This window comes from Ornithorhynchus anatinus, chromosome 13 (genome assembly GCF_004115215.2).
Source record: "Ornithorhynchus anatinus isolate Pmale09 chromosome 13, mOrnAna1.pri.v4, whole genome shotgun sequence".
Lineage (NCBI taxonomy): Eukaryota > Metazoa > Chordata > Mammalia > Monotremata > Ornithorhynchidae > Ornithorhynchus > Ornithorhynchus anatinus.
Genome location: NC_041740.1, coordinates 36562565 through 36580082, shown reverse-complemented (window position 1 = coordinate 36580082; position 17518 = coordinate 36562565). Strand labels below are relative to the sequence as shown.

Sequence of the window (17518 nt, the reverse complement as noted above, 5' to 3'; positions counted from 1 at the left end):
CCTTCGAAGGATGCTTCATTTGCAGTCTCTCTCTCTCTCCCCTCCACTCTGACCTACTCTCTGTAATGGCATGGCTGCCGGACACTGGGGTTAGCAGTTAATGAAGTTTCTGGCATTTGAATGTTGCACGTTAACATCAGGCCTGGGTGGCTCCTTCCTCTGCTTAACTCATTTTTAGAGCAGCTGACTTGTGAGCAAGGGAGAGAGGGAGTTACATGTTCCTACAGTGTGTGCAGATGACCAACCAAGGTGCACATTCCCTTTGCTAGGCCAAATATAGTTGGCATGTTTCGTTGAGTGCAGAGAACCTCCAATAAAGGACCAACCATAAGCCCCCATTCTGTCCTTGATAGTTCTTAAGGGAATTTCAAAGAAGTGGTTGGAAATGTCTACAGTGAAAGCTCAAAACTCTCTCCTTCTCCTGTCACCATAAAGGTTTTTGATGCTACCAACACTACAAGAGAGAGAAGAGAGTTGATTGTCAACTTCTCCAAAGAAAATGACTTCAAGGTGAGCCCAGACTTCTCCTAAGGGGTTGGATGGGACAAGAGACTGAGGTGCAGGTGGGGGGCTTAGAGACAGTGCTGACTTGCTTTGTCAACTCAGGCCAGCCCCTTAGCCTGACTGGATCATGGTAAAATGGGGCCAGGATAATTTGTTTTGCAGTGACATTTAGTGACACAAAATAGCTAAGAGAACAAGGAGGGCAGGGAACATAATCAAGTTAACTTTACCCCCAAATTCAGTTATCTAGGCTTTTATAAGGGACACATGAGAATAAGTGAGAATACAAAGCAGGACGGAGTACTGTACTTTATTGTAGAGTTAAATGATGGAGCAAGTGACCTTAAATTCTGTCAGGAATACTACTTTCCAATCTGTAAACTCAAGACATCTTCAAATTCTCTGATACAGATAAATGTATTTCATTAAAAATGGAAGAATGAATTTTTCCAGATTATTCATGCTGTCTTTTGGCCTGGGGTCAGCTCGAGCATTTGGGATAATATCATTTTTATTCTTCACTGTGGAACTAGAAAGTTTGTTTTTTCTTCTTGTCTATGAGAGGGGTACAGAATAATTCAGAAATTGGTTCTAGTATTTCACCTCTAGTTTCCTAAAACAGTGTTTTTTTCTTTGTATTTTTTTCCAGGTGTTTTTCATTGAATCCGTGTGTGACGACCCCACCGTTGTGGCCACTAATGTTATGGTAAGGATCAGAGAATCTTCATCTTGGGGCTTTTTCGCCCACTCGGGTCCCCAGAGATACCCACGTTGAAGAGTGGTCTACTGGCTGCTCCAGCTCAGCGTTCCGTCCTGTGCAGAGGAGTGATCATAGTAGTACCTTGTGCAGAGTCACATATTCTCATCTTTTCTGGTTATTTGCCCGCCAATGCACGGAGGGCAGAGCAGGCAGGGTGTACAACACACTGCTAAAGAGCACGTGCCATCTATGACCTCAGGAGCCAGCGGCGGGCAGAACGAGGACTAGGTCTGATTCCCGGAGCAGTGTCCTTTCTCTTAGAAACGTGTTACATATTATAAATCATTTTTATTAAAGTTTCCCCCCGCCCAGACTGTAAGCTCACTGTGGGCTGGGAACGTGTCTCCCAGTTCTATTCTGTTGTCCTCAGAAGTACTCTGAGTACTCTGTGCATGGTAAGCACTCAGTAAATACCACTGATGAAACCAGGGCTACAAGTGCTTTAATAAAACTTCCATTGGCTATATCCCAAGCTTGCCTGGGACTGTAATTCCCAGGGGGCTTTGTGCTTTTTTGCCCTTAATCCTCTCTTGCTTCCCTCTGTGGTCCTGTTAAGTTTGACAGAGCAAGACTGTGAGGAGTGGGCGAGATGGGTCAACAACCATTTGCCACCTCTCACACCAACAGAAGAGCATTGTGAATTTCCCTGGAGCAGATCCTTTATTTCTGTGGCTTTCTCCACCGTCCTACCAGAGCACATTGCCAGTTCCAGCCGCATAATGGCTTTTTACCAAATGGAGTCAAAAATAGCCACTCCCCCCTAAGCCCATTCAATCCTCGTGTTAATTAAATCTGCCAACATTGGACTGTAGTAACGGGAGAGATTTGCACTCACATGTTCCAGAGCTTTGCTTTGTTCATCCTGGTTTTTCTGTGATGTGAAGTCCTTTCATAGTCTCATCCTCATACTAGCCCTGTGGGCAGAGTTCCCAGAATCAGAGGAGGTGGGGGTTTTGGAAAGCAGAGAAGAGGAGGAGAGCATATGTCTGCCAACAAGTCTTCGCTGAATTGCTAGCTTTGTTCTAGGCTTTCGAGCCCATATTAAACAAATAGCCAAGGTTCCTGCCCCCAGGGAGCTTCTACTCCCTCCTCGACAAACCCACAGACGGCCAGAGTAGTTACAGGAATCACAGGAGTGAGTCGTGGTTTGTAGATTGGGCTGACAGATTGGAGAAGGAGTGAGGTTAATCAGGGAAAGCTTTTAAGGAGCATGTGGCTTAGGGCTACAGTTTAATTGGAGGAGACTATTCTAGGATAAAGGACAGCTTGGAATGGCTCTGACCGGATCCACTAGGAAGATTACTGAGACCATGGTCAAATGGACTGTATCTTGCGAGATTGGGCTCTGAGTCTAAACAGTAAATTTTGGAGTTTGGCTCGGGGAACAGTGAAACTTAAATAGTGCAAAATCCTCATTAGAGCTACTTTTTTCAACTTTTCCACCCATCAACGTTTTAGCCAACTTGATGGCAGGTTTGACCACTTCTCCCCACCTTGTGCTTGCGGTTGCACACACACACGCATGCTGCAGTAGGGATGCTGTTTGTCAGGCAGATGATGCAAAAGCAGAAGTAGGAGAGCCGGAAGGCCTAGGGAGTCCCACGGACTGGGTGGCAAGTGGACTGTAGGTCTTCTGGACTGGAGGGAAGGAAGGCTGGATGGGGAGGAGCTCCAGCAACTGAGATTCCAGGTTGGTATTTGAGTGCTTACATTGTGCAGAGCATTGTACAAAGAGCTTGGGAGAGTCCAGTTTAGTAGTATGGGGGGACCCAATCCCTGCCTTCAAGGAGTTTTCAGACTTCAGGAGGAGCTTTTAGTCTTTTGGGCAGACTGTAAACTCCTTGAGGGCAGGAATCCTGTCATCCTGCTTTGTTGTACGAGTTGTTCAGTGCCATGCACGCAAATAGCATTGATTGAATCCCAGGTCTGGTGGGCTGAGTTGGGCTGCTGGTGATTCAGTCCCCGAACAGGTATCAAATAGGAAACCACCAGAGACACAGCTCCCAACGAATCCATTGAGTGCCTGTCCTAGTTGCCCCTGAGTGCTGCTGGAAGGCTGTGCCCTCTGCCCAGCTGTTCTCTCAAATTTCAGCTGGTGACTGAGTATCCCCCTTCTATGGTGAAATGGAGCATTCGGAAAATCCCAGTTGTGAGATTTTCTGTGATGTCCCCAAATCCTGATTAATCTGCCCAGAAGCCTTTCAGTGTGACTCACCAGCTGCCTTTTGTGCTGTTGCAGGAAGTTAAACTCTCTAGCCCAGATTATCGAGGCTGCAACTCCACAGATGCCATGGACGACTTCATGAAGAGAATCAATTGCTACCAAGCCAGCTACCAACCCCTGGACCCAGATAACCATGATCGGTAATTCCAGGAAATGCTAGAAATGTTTTTGCTTTTTATCTGTTAATTTTTATAGTATTTATTGACTGTTCTCTTACCATAAATCTCTGGATGCCTTAATCTTCCCAAGAAAAATGAACTGCGTGAGCAGGTTTTATGGCTTACAATTGAGCCATCATCATACTAATGCAGTGGAAAGCTGATCGTCCAAACCAGGGCTAGTCAAATAATGCAGTCCCCGGTCCCCGCCGTCTTTAATCTTTTCTCTGGCTGATCCTTGTCACGGTGGCTTCTCTGTCAGGGAGCTGTCTCTGATCAAGGTAATCGACGTCGGTCGGCGGTTCCTGGTGAACCGGGTCCAGGATCACATCCAGAGCAGAATCGTCTACTACCTGATGAACATCCACGTCCAACCCCGCACCATCTACCTGTGTCGTCATGGGGAGAGTGAGTCCAACCTCAAGGGGCTGATCGGTGGGGACCTGGGCCTCTCCAGTCGGGGCAAGAAGGTAAGAGGAGGAGAGGGGGTGGTGACGTACCTCTTGTGGTTGGGCACACTGGCTGTGCATTTTGTTCTGCTGCTGCCACCTGACCTGCACTCTTGTGTGCTTTGAATAATAACAACAATAATTGTGGCATTTGTTAAGCGCTTACTAAGTGCCAGGCACTGTACTAAGCGCTAGGGTGGGTACATACAAATGGGGTTGGATACAGTCCCTGTCCCACATGGGGTTCACAGTCTTAATCCCCATTTTACAATGCGGGAACTAAGGCCAAGAGAAATGAAGTGACTTGCCTAAGGTCACACAACAGACAAGTCAGGAACCGGGATTTGAACCCAGGTAGGCTACGCTGCTTCTCTTTGAAGACACGTGAGCGTAGCTGGTACGTGCTCCAGTGGCATGTCTGCACAACTCGAATGCTGGGATTTCCTCACAGAGGGTGGTGTGGCAGGTGGAACAGATAACTCTCTGGTCTTTCCTGTTTGTGGGGTGAGGCAGTAACCCCACTCTTCACTGTGGGCCTCTCTGTTCCCACCCAGTTTGCCACTGCCCTGAGCAAGTTCGTGGAGGAACAGAACTTGAAGGACCTTAAGGTGTGGACTAGTCAGCTGAAAAGGACCATCCAGACGGCTGAATCCCTCAAGCTGCCCTATGAGCAGTGGAAGGCTCTCAATGAGATCGATGCGGTAAGGGCCCAGGATTGGCGGGAAGGCGTGGAGGAATCACCTCCCCGGCCCGGCTGGGTTCAGATTAGGGCAGGGTGGCGGGCTCCCGGCTCCACAGATGGGTTTTGCAGTGATTTTAGCAGAAAAATCCCACTCAGTGGCCCTCCCTTCAGTCCCATCTTGGGAGGTTCTGAATCCCAGCATCTGCCTGCCATGGACTAACCAGAGTTCCCTTTCCCTGTCACCATTCCTGTGGAATCCAAGCCACATGGAGATAGTGTACTTAGATTCTCATCAGACCCACTATTTGGTTCTTAGGCCCAGGCCCAGTACTTACTTATGTGGAAGATTGGATGCTTTGATTCCTTGAGTCCTGGGTGTGAACTCTGGGCTGGATCTCAGCTGACAGCAGCCTTTGGTGGGTGGTGGGGAGGTGTTGGAAGAGGCTTCTGGCATTATGAGTCTTAAGAGCCTTTGTGTCTCAGATTCCTCCTTGCACCCTGCTGCCCCCCTAGGGTGTCAGCCGTGAAAATGTGCTAAAGTCAAAGATCACTTGAGGATTGGTTGCCACCCTTGCCCTCTCTGAGTTGGGGGCTGGTGGTCCACCCTGTCCCTTCTGGGAGCCAAGCAATTCTGACTCCCAAGTACTTAATACGGTGCTTTGCACAGAGTAGGCACTCAGTATATATGATTGAATGAAAGAGATTGAAATTCTAGTTCCCAGAGGGTGACCCATGTGGTGATAAGTTTGGGTTAGGGAACCCCTTCTGGCCACCGCCCCTCCCAGAATAAGACCCAGAGGCACAGGCCCCCTCTAGGAATTCACAGTAGGTCTCCCCTGGCTTGCCAGAGGGTTTGGCTTCCAGTTGCCTCTCAGTGATGCGTGGGTTTCCCCCGCTGCAGGGTGTGTGCGAAGAAATGACTTACGACGAAATAAAGGAGAAATATCCGGAGGAGTTTGCTCTGCGTGATCAAGACAAGTACTATTACCGATATCCGTCAGGGGAGGTACGTTTGCTGAGAGTGCTGTGTTTCCCACCTGAGAGTCAGGTTTGGATGGGGGGACGGAGAGGGGCTCCAAGGAAGTTGGGTTTGATGTATCTTCCAGGCCTTCCTCCTCTTTGTTCTTCATTCCTGTTTTTGGCTTTGATCTGCTCTCCAGCCACCAATCTCTTTGCTTCCAAAGTCTGCTGCCTGAGTAGGGACCATGAGAGTAATGGAGAGCACATTATCTGCAAATCCAAGGAAATACCTTTAGTCTTTAAGCAGATCCCTAGGGAAAGTGAGCAGAAGCAAAGGAAGACGGGGAGATTGCTCTAGTCGCAGGCAATCGGTAGCACTCGGTATTCGTTTCTGTATTTATGTCCCTTGCCATAGCTGGGTGGCCACCAAACTGGGGCTGAGCTTGAGATTAACCCTCCTATCTCATGCACAGCATGGTATTAGGAGCCTTAGGCAATGTGCTTTGGAAACCACTGACCTTGGGGCAGTATCAGGTCGGGCTCTGCAGCAATGACCCTCTCGTCTTTCAGTCCTACCAGGACCTGGTTCAACGCCTGGAGCCAGTCATCATGGAGTTGGAGAGGCAGGAGAACGTCTTGGTCATCTGCCACCAGGCGGTCATGCGCTGCCTCCTTGCTTACTTCCTGGACAAGAGTGCAGGTACATTCCCCACCCTGGCCCCCCTCCCTCTGCGGAAGTCCCAGGCCTTGGTGGTCCCAGCCCCTACTCAAAGAAAGGTCAGAGGAAGTTGGTGTGCGTTTCCTTGGCAGAAGTTGAAACAGCCTGTGATTCTCCCCTCCTGCTTTTCCCGTAGGCTCAGTAAGAGCCAGGGAGGCCAGGGTATGGAGGTGGGAGAGCTGGCGGGACTCACACTCTCTTGTCATTCCTGCCTTCTGGAGAGGGGAGGGTTTTCCTGGCTCCTCTGCCCTCCAGATGCTCAGGGGAATCTTAGTCTCCTCACACCTCACAAGGCAGCGAGGGAACAGATATTTATCGGACTTAATGTTTGTGAGGAAGAGAGACTGATGAGTGGAAAATTTGGACCCAGGGAGAGTGACTTCACAGAACACGTCTCCTCTAAAAGCATTGCTTGATACTGGCGGGTTTGACCCCGGGATCTAAGATCGAATTCCCTCTCCTTGTTCCCCTGAGCTTCTCTTATGCCAAACTGCTACCAGGAGAGAAAGGGCTCTTTGTCTCTCAGCCCTTGAGGGGGAAGCAGTTCAGGACTCTCTCCATCTTAATCAGTTTCTGAGAGCATTGTAGCCACCCACACTTCAGAGTCCCCTGACGCCTCTTGCTTTGAGGGGGAGAGCTGATGTCTCCATCCCTTTACTGCTCCAGGGATGTTTCAGGGCTGGGTAATGATACCTACCAGAGAGGCAGAAGGGTCTCTCGGATGAAGGCATCGAGACTTGGGAGGTATCTGGTCTCAATGGGGTCGGTCTGTTCTCTCCTCAGATGAGATGCCTTACCTGAAGTGCCCCCTCCACACAGTGCTGAAGCTGACCCCTGTCGCCTATGGTACGTAACCTGGCCCCGGAAGATGTCCCTTGTCCTGGGACCATGCCCTGGGTTGTGGTGAAGAAGCTTTGGCGGCCGAAATTCCCTGCCTCAACAGGGCCCCCGTCTCCCTCCCTCCCCTGCAGGCTGTCGTGTGGAATCCATCTGTTTGAACGTGGAAGCTGTGAACACGCACCGTGAGAGGACTGAGGTGAGTCTGCAGTCAATTGCGGCTGCTGCTTAGTCTCCCCACACTGGGACCTGCCCCCCACCCACCTCCCCTGGCTGCTGGAAGCGAGGAAGAGTCTGCGTCATTTCCATCTTTCTCTCTATTATCACCCTTATCCCCTGCCATCTGTGTTACTCACCAACCCATGAATTTTCGGTCAGTCCAGGTGACTGTCTCTTCTTTGTCTTGTTCTTCTCTGTATCTTTCTGTTTCCTGTTGTTGTTTCCTTCCACCTAGCTCATGATCATCTCTCTTCTACCTACCCCTTTTCTTTGTTTTCTTCTTTGTATCTGTTTCCTGTTGTTCTTACCTTCCACCTGGCTCATGATCTTCTCTCTTCTCCCTTCTCCTTCTCTATTTGAGTTTCTCTGGGGTGGAGGGGTGTGTGCGTCTGTTTGGAACAAGTGGACTCTCTCTCCCCTCACCTTCCTCACCTGGCCCCACTCCCTTGGTTTCTGGTGGCTTTGTGATAAATGCGATTGCTCTGGTACTTTTTGTGCTCAGGGGCAGGACGGCAAGTTGTTGTGGTGTGGGGGAAGCTAGGCAGAAACATCATTGGTCTGCCCTCCATGGAGCCCACCTCTCGAAGGTAGCTCAATCAGGAGCTCGTTCCCAGCTGTGTCCACCCAGGTTCCCCGCCCCCCCTTATCTCTCCCCGACTGCTCACCAACTCTCCAGCCTGGGAGTATTTTTTTAGGCTGCAGGCAGCCAGTTGGTTAACCAACTTAGCCAAGACCTGGTCAGTGGACCCCCAGCCAAGTGAAGTGCCCTTGTCGGGAGATAGAATTTGTACACTTGAGCACCCACATCCTCTTCTAAGGGTGTGCAGGGGATGGGCCACAGCCAGAAGCCCTGGCTGAGGTTCACAACCAAGCTGCTCTGCTACAAGAGGAAAGTTTCCCTTCCAAACAAGGGGCTGAACTAGGCCAAGGAAGAGTGAGAGGCTGGGAGACATGAGACACGATGATTCCTGCTCATGGCGGCTCCTACCTGCCTCGGGGCCAGCCGGCCGGAGACATCCTAGGAATTTCCCCCGCCTCTCTTCTCCGGAAGGGAGCGAGTCCTGGCGTTCCAGGAGTTCCTGTCAGAGCCAACTTGGATTAACCACGGATATAGGCTGCCACCTGGATTAGGTTGCTGGCTCCAGCCTGAGGGCCAGACTTTTTTCCCCACCATACTTAAGACAATTAGAGAACTCTTTTTACTTTGAGGTTTTGAGTGAGCCACACTGACTCTTGGGCCAGCTTCATTGCTGCCGAAGTTTTAGGTTTGCAAAGTGTTTGAGTAGGCCTCCTTTAACAGATCCATTGTATAGATACGGAAAACCAAGGCAGAGAACTTACCTGATTTGCCAGGATCACAGAGAGAGACAGTTCACCCTCGTACTTCTCTATTGCTAGCACAAGAATCCTAAAAGCATAAGGCTAATGAAGTTTCTGTGGGTCATTGAGTCTAGCCCTCTGCTTCAGGCAGGATTTATGTCTTTCTGAACAAAAAGGTAAACAGGGACTTGAACCTACCTTGAATTCTGGAAAGGCGATCTTAGACAAGACTAATAGCCTACCCCTTCCCCCATCGCATAACTAAATCCTCTTGGAAAATTGGTGTCGTGCCCCCCGCCCAGATCCTTTCATTCCCTTTCAGACCTAGAAGTCAGTCAGTGGAGGGCAGAGTCTTGCACTGCAGAGAGTTAGGGAGAAATCCCTGCCCTTGAGCTCATTGCATGAGCTGGTCCACTTCCTCCCCTAAACTAGCAGCTCTGCACAGGTGTTCCTGGTCACGCAGTGAGGCTGGAGGCTGGCGTGTCCTGTTGAGGCTCTGTGGGGCCAAGGCCCACAGTGCCCTGAGGCATCTGGGACAGCTGCAGGAGTCCAGAGATTTAGCTGTTTCCCCTCCTGTTTCCCCTCCCCCTTGCTGGGTCTCCCTCCCTAGATGGTATGCTGGGAACCTCTTATCCACTGCAAGCTTGGCTTTTGAAGGCTTTGTTTTCTCTCTTTCTTTCCCTATTGGTGGCTGTAGAGCAAGCTAAGGAGCGAGCCTGCCCCTCTCTCTTCCTTTCCCTCTTTTCCCTCTCCCTCGTCTTCTTTCTCTGGCTCTGCTGGATGGTGGAAATTTACTTCCAGAGCTAGAAGGGAGGGTGTTACCTCCTTCCCCTTCTCCCGCCACCCTCTTCCTGCTCCTTAAACTCATGTCTGTCCCTGTGTGTGTTTCTTGGAATGATCTGGGAAAAGCGGATGGGGGAATGTCCCCTTGTTCTCTACTACTTTCGGAGGTCGTTGGCTGAGCAGCAGTGGCCCAGCCCCCTGAGACCAAACTCTGGGCACCCTCCCTTGGTGCTCTGCACACAGGCGCTCAGTACATACTGTCGCTCGATTTGGTTGGGGGCTAAGACCCAGAACAAGAACCTTTTTTTCCTCCCCTTCCCACCGTAACTGTCGCCTTCTCTCTTTTGTCTTTGTCTCGCTAGGAAGCAAAGAAGGGACCTAATCCGCTCATGAGACGCAATAGTGTTACCCCGCTAGCCAGCCCCGAGCCCACCAAAAAGCCTCGCATCAACAGCTTTGAGGAGCATATGGCTTCCACCTCTGCCGCCCTGCCCAGCTGCCTGCCCCAGGAGGTGCCCACCCAGCTGGCCGGACAAGTCAGTTGACTCCCTCGTCTTCCTTTTGCTTCTAAATCCATTGGCAGGGAGCACAGTAACCCCGGGAGGGTGGGATGCCACCCAGCTAATCTCTGGGCACTTGCCCTGTGGGAGGGAGGCTGCTGGCTCCGGATCCGGGGAGGCTTCGTGACGGGGTTTCGTTGCTCTGTGTGTGTGTGTGTGTGTGTGTGTGTGTGTGCGCGCGCGCGCGCGCGTGCACACACATATGTGTCTGCCCGTGCGTGCATGGAGATGTCCCCACTGACTATCTTCTCTCTGACTCTCGACACAGCTGCTCTAACCTGCTTTCTAAATTGCCTCTCCATCTAATCCTTCCAGGCAGAGCGGAGACAAAGCGAAGGAGATTGGGTTCTTGGGTTTCCCCCTTGCTTACAGTTCCTCTTTAGGCACCTGTGTGTGAGAGACCCCAGCCCTAACAAGCCCCTTGGCCTGCAGTGGACCCAGACCTTCCTCCTGGCCCTCAGGGCTTGGTTTCTATGAGGCCTAAGGGTAGCTCCTAGACCCTGTCTTAACCCTGTTGCTAAACCCAGGATTCCTACTTGCCTTTCTCCCACATTCTTGCTTTTGACTCCAGAGGACAGACAGACTGGTCCTGGGAGCTGTTGACATGGGAAACCCTGGGCTGGCTTCAGCTGCACAGGCAGAAGGGCCTTCGTTCTACTCAGCCTGGCCAGTTCTGCCGGAGTGGACTGGCTACGCTAGCCATGAAATAGCCACCGACCCAGCTCGAGGAAAAACAAATGTGGGGGTTTGTTTATTTTGCAGGCTCTGTGTGGGGGTAAAATTTATGTCTGGATTGAATTTCTGGCCCTTACTATTCAAGGATGAAAGACTAAAGTCTCACAGGGCCGTTACTGTGGGCTGGGGGGTAAGTTGGTTCCAGAAGCAGGAAGCTAATTTTTATCTATTGTTTTTTAACCAAGAAATCGGAGATTCATCCGTGGGTTTGTAATTGGTCCTAGAGCTAGAACCTGTTTTAGCAAATGGACCCCAAAGAGCAGTTCTAAAGCCCTGCTACTGTGCCTAGATAGAATAGTAATGGGGTCCCATGATCCCCTGTGGTCGTGTTTTCAGGGATTCCTTCTAGTTCACTCCTCCCCTCTTTCTCCTCCCTCACTTTCATTTCAGTCCTTTGTCTTTCAATAGTCAGTCAGTGTTGCTGGGGTGCAGAGCCCTGATTTGTGGCTGAAGGCCTTGCTGACTTTAACTTGCATCTACCCCAGCGCTTAGAACAGTGCTTGACACAGAAGTTGCTTAACAAATGCCATAATAATGGCATTTCAGCACAGACTCCGCTTATTCAGATTCACCCTTTCGTCCTGTCTGTCCTCCTACTGACCTCCTTTCTTCCCTTTTTCTCTCTGCAGCCTTTACTAGGGAAAGCTTGTCTGTAAGTATTTCCTCTGTGATTCTTTTTCCCCCTGCCTGTCACCCACTGTCCTGACTGACAGGGTGGTTCTTGTGCTCCAAAGTTGGAGCTGCCCTGGATTGGAGCCTGGATCTGCCCAGGCGTGGGAACAAAGGGAGACTTGGGTCCCGGGAGGTGAATGACTCGGTGTCGCTTGACCGTTCTTTCCAGGGTCCTAAAACTGCCACCACTGACATCCTCACCCTGCTCAGTGCTCTTGGGTGTTCAGTCACTGTTGGGAAGACTAGCGGCGTTTTCACAGTCGTGATGGCGGGGTGGGCAGAGCCTGCACCTGATTTTTCAGGGGCCACCAAGTCTGCTGGAAACCCCTGACACCCCAACCCGATCCTATTTCCCAGCCCCAGCGTTGAACATGTCCAGTGCGTGGGGCTGGTTCCTCCTTCCCTGCCTATCTCCTGGCCTGTTGCAGTCCAGCGTAGCACTAGTTGATTTTAGGCATATGGGGGATTCAGAGGTTGGGCGGCAGTGGTGCTGGCTAGAAAAGCCTAGAAAGAGAAAGGATTGTGTTTTTTCAAGTCTTTCGCCCCGACCCCTTTAACGTCAGGTAGAACTTCTCACTCGTGAACTGCCATGTCAAAGGTTTAGGAGTTCCAGCCTTGAGCTGTGGGGCTATTTTTTTTCTGTAGTGGTTTCCCCAGACCCTTCCTTTGGCCTTTCACATTGGAATCCACCTGTTAGGGTGGAATCGGTCCCCCATCACCCAGTTGGGCATGTTCCCGGTGCCTTGGTGAAGCTTCACCAGTGAGCAACTGAGGTAGTGGCTGTCCCTGCTCCGGCCCCGGGAAGCCTCCGGTATGAAGAAGGTAGGCCAGAGCAGGACCTAAGCCTCAGTCCTGAGATTAGACTGAGCCAAACCCCTAACTCAGGTTTGGACAATGTGGGGGTTGTTGGGGGGGGCGGGGGAGGTGGCATACAGTTTTTGGGGGCTGCTCCAATCTCAAGCACTCGTGAATGAGGGTTTGGAAGTTTTTTTTTGACTGGGATCGTGGGCTCTTGCTTTCCAATTCCTAATACACACCTGAAGTCCAAATCTAAAGGGCATCTCCCCCCATGTCTTCCTCTCCCTTTTTATGCTTAAAAGAGGAAGTGTCTGTCACATTTTCTCAGTTTTCTCTTTGCTAATATTCCCAAAGGTAAACAGTTCGCCCGCATGCTTCTCACCAATCCTCCCCTGAGTAATGATGTGCTGACCTGTGCTCAGACTGGCTGTCCCAGAGAATGTGAATCTGTCATCTCGGGCCAGAGAAGACCACAAGGGTTGTGGTTGTTTCCATTCCCCTCTCCCCATCTCCGTCCCACTTGTCACTCATTCCTTGTCCAAGTGTGTCTGGAAGGAGAGCAGCCGTGATGTGTACTCTTGGCCTTGCAGTTCTCTGGCGTGTCTGTGGAGCATGGTCGTCCGGGAGGAGGGGAGGAAGGGAAGGGGTGCGAAGGGGAAGCCTGGTCTGGTTTGGCTGAAAGGTGGGGAACGTTCCAGGTTAGTGTGGAAAAAAACCAAAAAAAACCAACCCATAACTCAATGCTAGTGAAAGCAAGGCTTCTCCCTGCAGGCTGGTGAAATGGTAATTGGGTTAATCCCCACTGCTAGGCAGGACAGCCCAAGGGTTCTGAGCATCCCTACCCAATCCCCGCTAATTTGGGAGCTGACTCTCCTGGGTTATTCCCTTCGGCAAAACAGGGCTCTAACCCGAGGTCAAGTCAGCAGTTTAGATTCCACCTAGATCCTCAAGCTGCCAGACTGGACTGGAACCCACCTTGGTGTCTGGACCTGGCAGAGTGGCTCTGGAAGGACCAAACCCCTGATTTAGGGTGCAGAGACCAAACCGCTCAGCCAGCAACTCCTGGGTTCTGGGAGGCCCTGAGATGAAAGTGATGTAGAGCAGGCAGGGGATGGAGAACTTCCTCTGAGTTGCCTGAGCTGGTGCCAGGGGTGGAAGCGGGGCTGGTCTTGGCAGAACTTTAGGTGATTAGCTGGGTGGTCCTTCCAACCCAGCTGAAACAGGTGGTTGGAGGAAACGAAATGGTGGCAGGCCTTCCAGACATGTAACTTAATGGCTAAGGGTGCACAGTCTAACAGCCAAAGGACTTCCCTACTCCCTCATTTTTTAATCCAATTTGGGACACTGGGTGTTGTCAGTGGGGGCCTGATGTGTCATTTGTTGTCTGTGGCTATGAGGGGTTGGGGAGAGAGACTCTTTCAGAGCCCCAAGGGACCAATTAGAACACAAGCCACGAGGGCTCCGGCTTCCTTTCTGGCACCCTGGTCCTCACTTGGTGCTCCCGACGACCAAGTCACCTGCGGGGGAGAAGGGGAAAGATGGATCCGCAGAGCGGCAGCGGATCTTTGGAGTGATCGAGTGCGAGATGGATGTCACTCTGTGAGGCGTCCAGTTGTGCGTCTATCCCAGGGCTTAGTACAGTGCTAGACACGTACTAAGCGGTTAACAAATGCCAGTGTTATTATTGTGCCCTTTTCATTTCACTGTGGGTCACTCAGTCCCAAAGAAGTGTTTCCCTAAAACTACAGCTGAATCTCCTTGCGCTGCACTGTACCCTCTTTCCTCCCTCTCCTTCAGAGGAAGAGGAAGGATACTGGTCAGCTTCTTGAGGACAGGGGTTGTGTCTACCAACTCAATTGTGATGGAGTCTCCAAAGTCAGTCAGTTGATTGTATTTAGTTCAGTGCTCTGCACATGGTAATTGCTCAATAAATACTATTGATTGTAGTGGGAGCCTTTGTTCCAGAGGGCATATTCCATCCTGGCAAGTTCCCTGTTTGGGTGGTCTTGGATGGATTGTTGTACACTAGTTTTTTTCCTTCCCGGAACCCCCGTTGCCTCCACCCTACCCCCTCGAGAGCTGCCTTGTTGGCCGGTGCTTTGCGGTGTTCTGTTGTGTAGTAGGAAGGGGGAAAGGGCCGCCTGCATGAAACTGCTCTCTCTGCAGCTCCTTGATGGGAACGAATAATCTAACAACATCTGTCCCCTCTGTCTCCCCCAACAGAACATGAATGACTCCCAGAAGCCGTCGTGATTTCCTCAGGGGCACCGAAGCAAGCAAAACCTGTACCATTCCATTTCCATTTCTGAAGCTTGGCTCACGCTCCTCCTCCCAACCTGAGGCCAGAACCCACCTAAACCCCAAGGCCGAAATCCCAGCTGTTGCTTCCGTACCCCAAAATGGATTTAATTCCACCTGCAAATGCTGTTCCACCTGCAAAATCTTGGGTTGGGGTTGGGGGGAAGGGTTTGCACAAAGAGTGCTTACCAGGTGGTAGAAATCAAATCTTCCAATCACCCTTCTGGAGAGGCTTCAGAGCCTAGAGGGCAGAGTTCACTTCTGTATGTGTCTCCTGTCTTTCTCTCCTCATCCCGATTCTCCAGGATGGTGCCTGACTTGGGCCTCTGAGGGGTGTCAAATGACTTGGGTGGGTGGGTGGGTGGGAAGATCAGGTGAGAGGGAGAGCGAATCTGGGGGCTGCACTCCTGTTCTCCACTCACCGTGATGGGGCCGGAGAAAAAGACAAAGGCTGCGTCCCTGTTGGCTGCAGCCTGGTGGGCCCCAGGGTTAGAAAAGTCAGAAGACCGACTGGGCCTTTGAAGACGGTGCTTCCTTGAGAGTGGTTGAAGATAGTGGCTGGCAGGGCAGCTGGGGAGAAGAGCAAGAGCACAAGTTGGTTCTGAGAACCCTGGGTCAGATGAGTTTGCCTTCGGGTTGTATCATGTCACGGTTCCCCTCTCCCTGTCCCACCCCTGGCAAGCTCCATGTCCTGGTCTGAGCGGGCCGGGCTGGAACGAACGATTGAGACTAAAATGTTTCCTTTGTAGCGACCCAACGACCAGCCCTTCCCTCTCCCTGACCTCAGTGTGTGGAGTGCCTTCACTGCCTCCACTCCAGCTTTGGCCCTGCCTTTGAGGGAGGCGCTGGAAGTTACCTGAGAAACCTGTTCTCCTTAAAATGCTTGTGTTTGCACTTTTTCATCATAAACATTTGAATAGAAATCTGCACCTTTAGTCAGGGGAACATAGCTATTTGGGTCCCTAACTGGGGCCAGTGTGAATTATGAAGGTTTGTGGGTTGGGTAGTGGGGTTGCGGGGCCGAGGGGCGGAAGCATCAGAGCAGATGGTTTAGGGAGAGTGTGGGGCAGGGTAACGGAATGGGTTATCGGCCCAAGTTGTCCAGATTCCGGACCACTTGTCCTCATCCGGGTGGTTTCCCAAAGGGAAGCCTGGCCGCTACATGACTTCCTCCCTGCTACCCCCGTGTTTGGGGTGAGGCCGAGGGCAGCCCAACTTACATTTGAGACCCTCAATTCCCCCCTGTGTGGGGGTGGTAGGACCTGAAGCCCTGGCTTGCAAGTGTTCTGGGTGGCTTTTAACAGCCAGGCCCCAGGCCAGGATTGAAACCCACACTCTCTATGCATAAGGCCTCCCACCCCCACTAGAAGGTGGGCAGGCAGAGGAGGCTTTGGGTTGTGGGTGCTTGCCAGTGGCAGCAGAGATGACCCATGTGCTCAGCTAGTGCTTTGACCTGTGTGCCCGGGTGCTCTGCCCATCAACGGCCTCACCCAGGGTTCCTGCCCCTCACCCCTGACCATTAGAAGATATTTTTATTGGCAGCCAGGCTGTATAAACACATATTCTTGTAGAAGATGTCTATATGTTTTTTTTTTTCTGGTTTTTGTTTCCTCCTCACCCCCCATCCCCACTTGATTCCTTGTGGAGACAATCCACCATCTCAGACCTAACCCGGTTTTGGATTAGGGAGGAAGGGGACAGCTTCTCTGCCTCCTGGCACCCTTGTTTTTCTGTGACTTATGGGGGGGCAAAGCTGTACCTCAGCTCAGTCTATACTTTGTTGACTGAAGGTCTGCAGGCATAGCCAAATTATTATTTTTAAATTTTGAATCATTTCAACCATGGAATCTTTCTCTACTGTTTTATCATTGTGTGTCCAAAAGCGTTAAAACTACCACACAGGGTGGGGATCTTAGTCCGAGGAGGAAGGGAAAGAGTTTGTCTAGAGAACTAGCTGGCGGGGAAGCTGAGTGTTCTGGATTTGTAGCAGGATTCTGGACCTCGCGGCGCATATACCTGGCTGGGACTGCTGATTCTTCTTGTTCCACGGAAATTCTGCGTCTTTATCCTGATTCAATACCTAGAATAGATGCCAGCAAAGCTTTTAAGAGTTGAGTGGAAGGAACGGATTGAACCACACCAATGACTTGTTTTTATTTGTAATATTTGAGATTTATTTTTTTATTTTGATAGCAAAACTGCTATTTATTTATTTAAAGTGTTTGTGTCCTGCAGAGTTTTGTGGCTTGGTTTTTTTTGTTGTTGTTTTTTATCTTCCTCTCTTTTTTTCAATTTACTGTATGTGATCTGTTAGCCGCATTCTGTATATTTGTCTGAAACAGTTGCCTGGAATAAAGCTATGCTTGCTCATAAACAGGGTAAGCCTTTCAGAAATTTGTATATTTTGCCGATGCTGGACCAATAAAATATCTTGTTGAACTACACTGGTGAAATGATTTTTCCAAAACAGTGAGTTGGTTTTGTTTTTGAGGTTCCTGTGGAGGTGGGGGAAATCAAAGATTATAAATAAGACAGCTGCTAGTGGTGCAGAGTATGATAAAGCTTCACATGCCACTTCCCACTTTGCCTTGGGCCATAGACATGTGTCTCCCAACTCTGTTGTACTCTCTGAAGTGCTTAGAATAGTGCTCTGCACAAAGTAAGCACTTAGTAAATACCATTAATTGATTTGTTCTGTTGAGCCACAAGTTTCTTCAAGGGGCAATGTTGAGGGGCCCCTTACCAAGAAGAGGTAAGCAGTGTGGCTTAGTGGAGAGAGCACAGGCCTGGGAGTCAGAAGGACCTGGGTTCTAATTGTGCTCTGCCACTTACCTGCTGTGT

General features: G+C 50.7%; 1 protein-coding gene across 6 annotated transcripts in view; it reads left to right on the top strand.

Annotated features, from left to right (window-relative positions):
- Positions 1–14939, top strand: part of PFKFB3 (6-phosphofructo-2-kinase/fructose-2,6-biphosphatase 3) — a 63304-nt gene extending 48365 nt beyond the window's left edge. For 4 of the 6 annotated variants that reach the window (XM_007656962.4, XM_029077519.2, XM_029077520.2 and 1 more), the window contains 11 exons: positions 436–510; positions 1154–1210; positions 3504–3628; positions 3909–4116; positions 4650–4796; positions 5679–5783; positions 6308–6437; positions 7239–7301; positions 7427–7491; positions 9977–10150; positions 14603–14939. In XM_007656962.4, coding sequence (XP_007655152.1) covers positions 436–510; positions 1154–1210; positions 3504–3628; positions 3909–4116; positions 4650–4796; positions 5679–5783; positions 6308–6437; positions 7239–7301; positions 7427–7491; positions 9977–10150; positions 14603–14632 — 1179 coding nt within the window. In that variant the 3' untranslated portion in view covers positions 14633–14939. Of the gene's footprint in view, positions 1–435; positions 511–1153; positions 1211–3503; positions 3629–3908; positions 4117–4649; positions 4797–5678; positions 5784–6307; positions 6438–7238; positions 7302–7426; positions 7492–9976; positions 10151–11538; positions 11562–14602 lie in introns of all 6 variants that reach the window. The other 2 variants (XM_029077517.2, XM_029077521.2) reach the window with 2 other exon arrangements.
- Positions 14940–17518: the final 2579 nt, after the last annotated feature.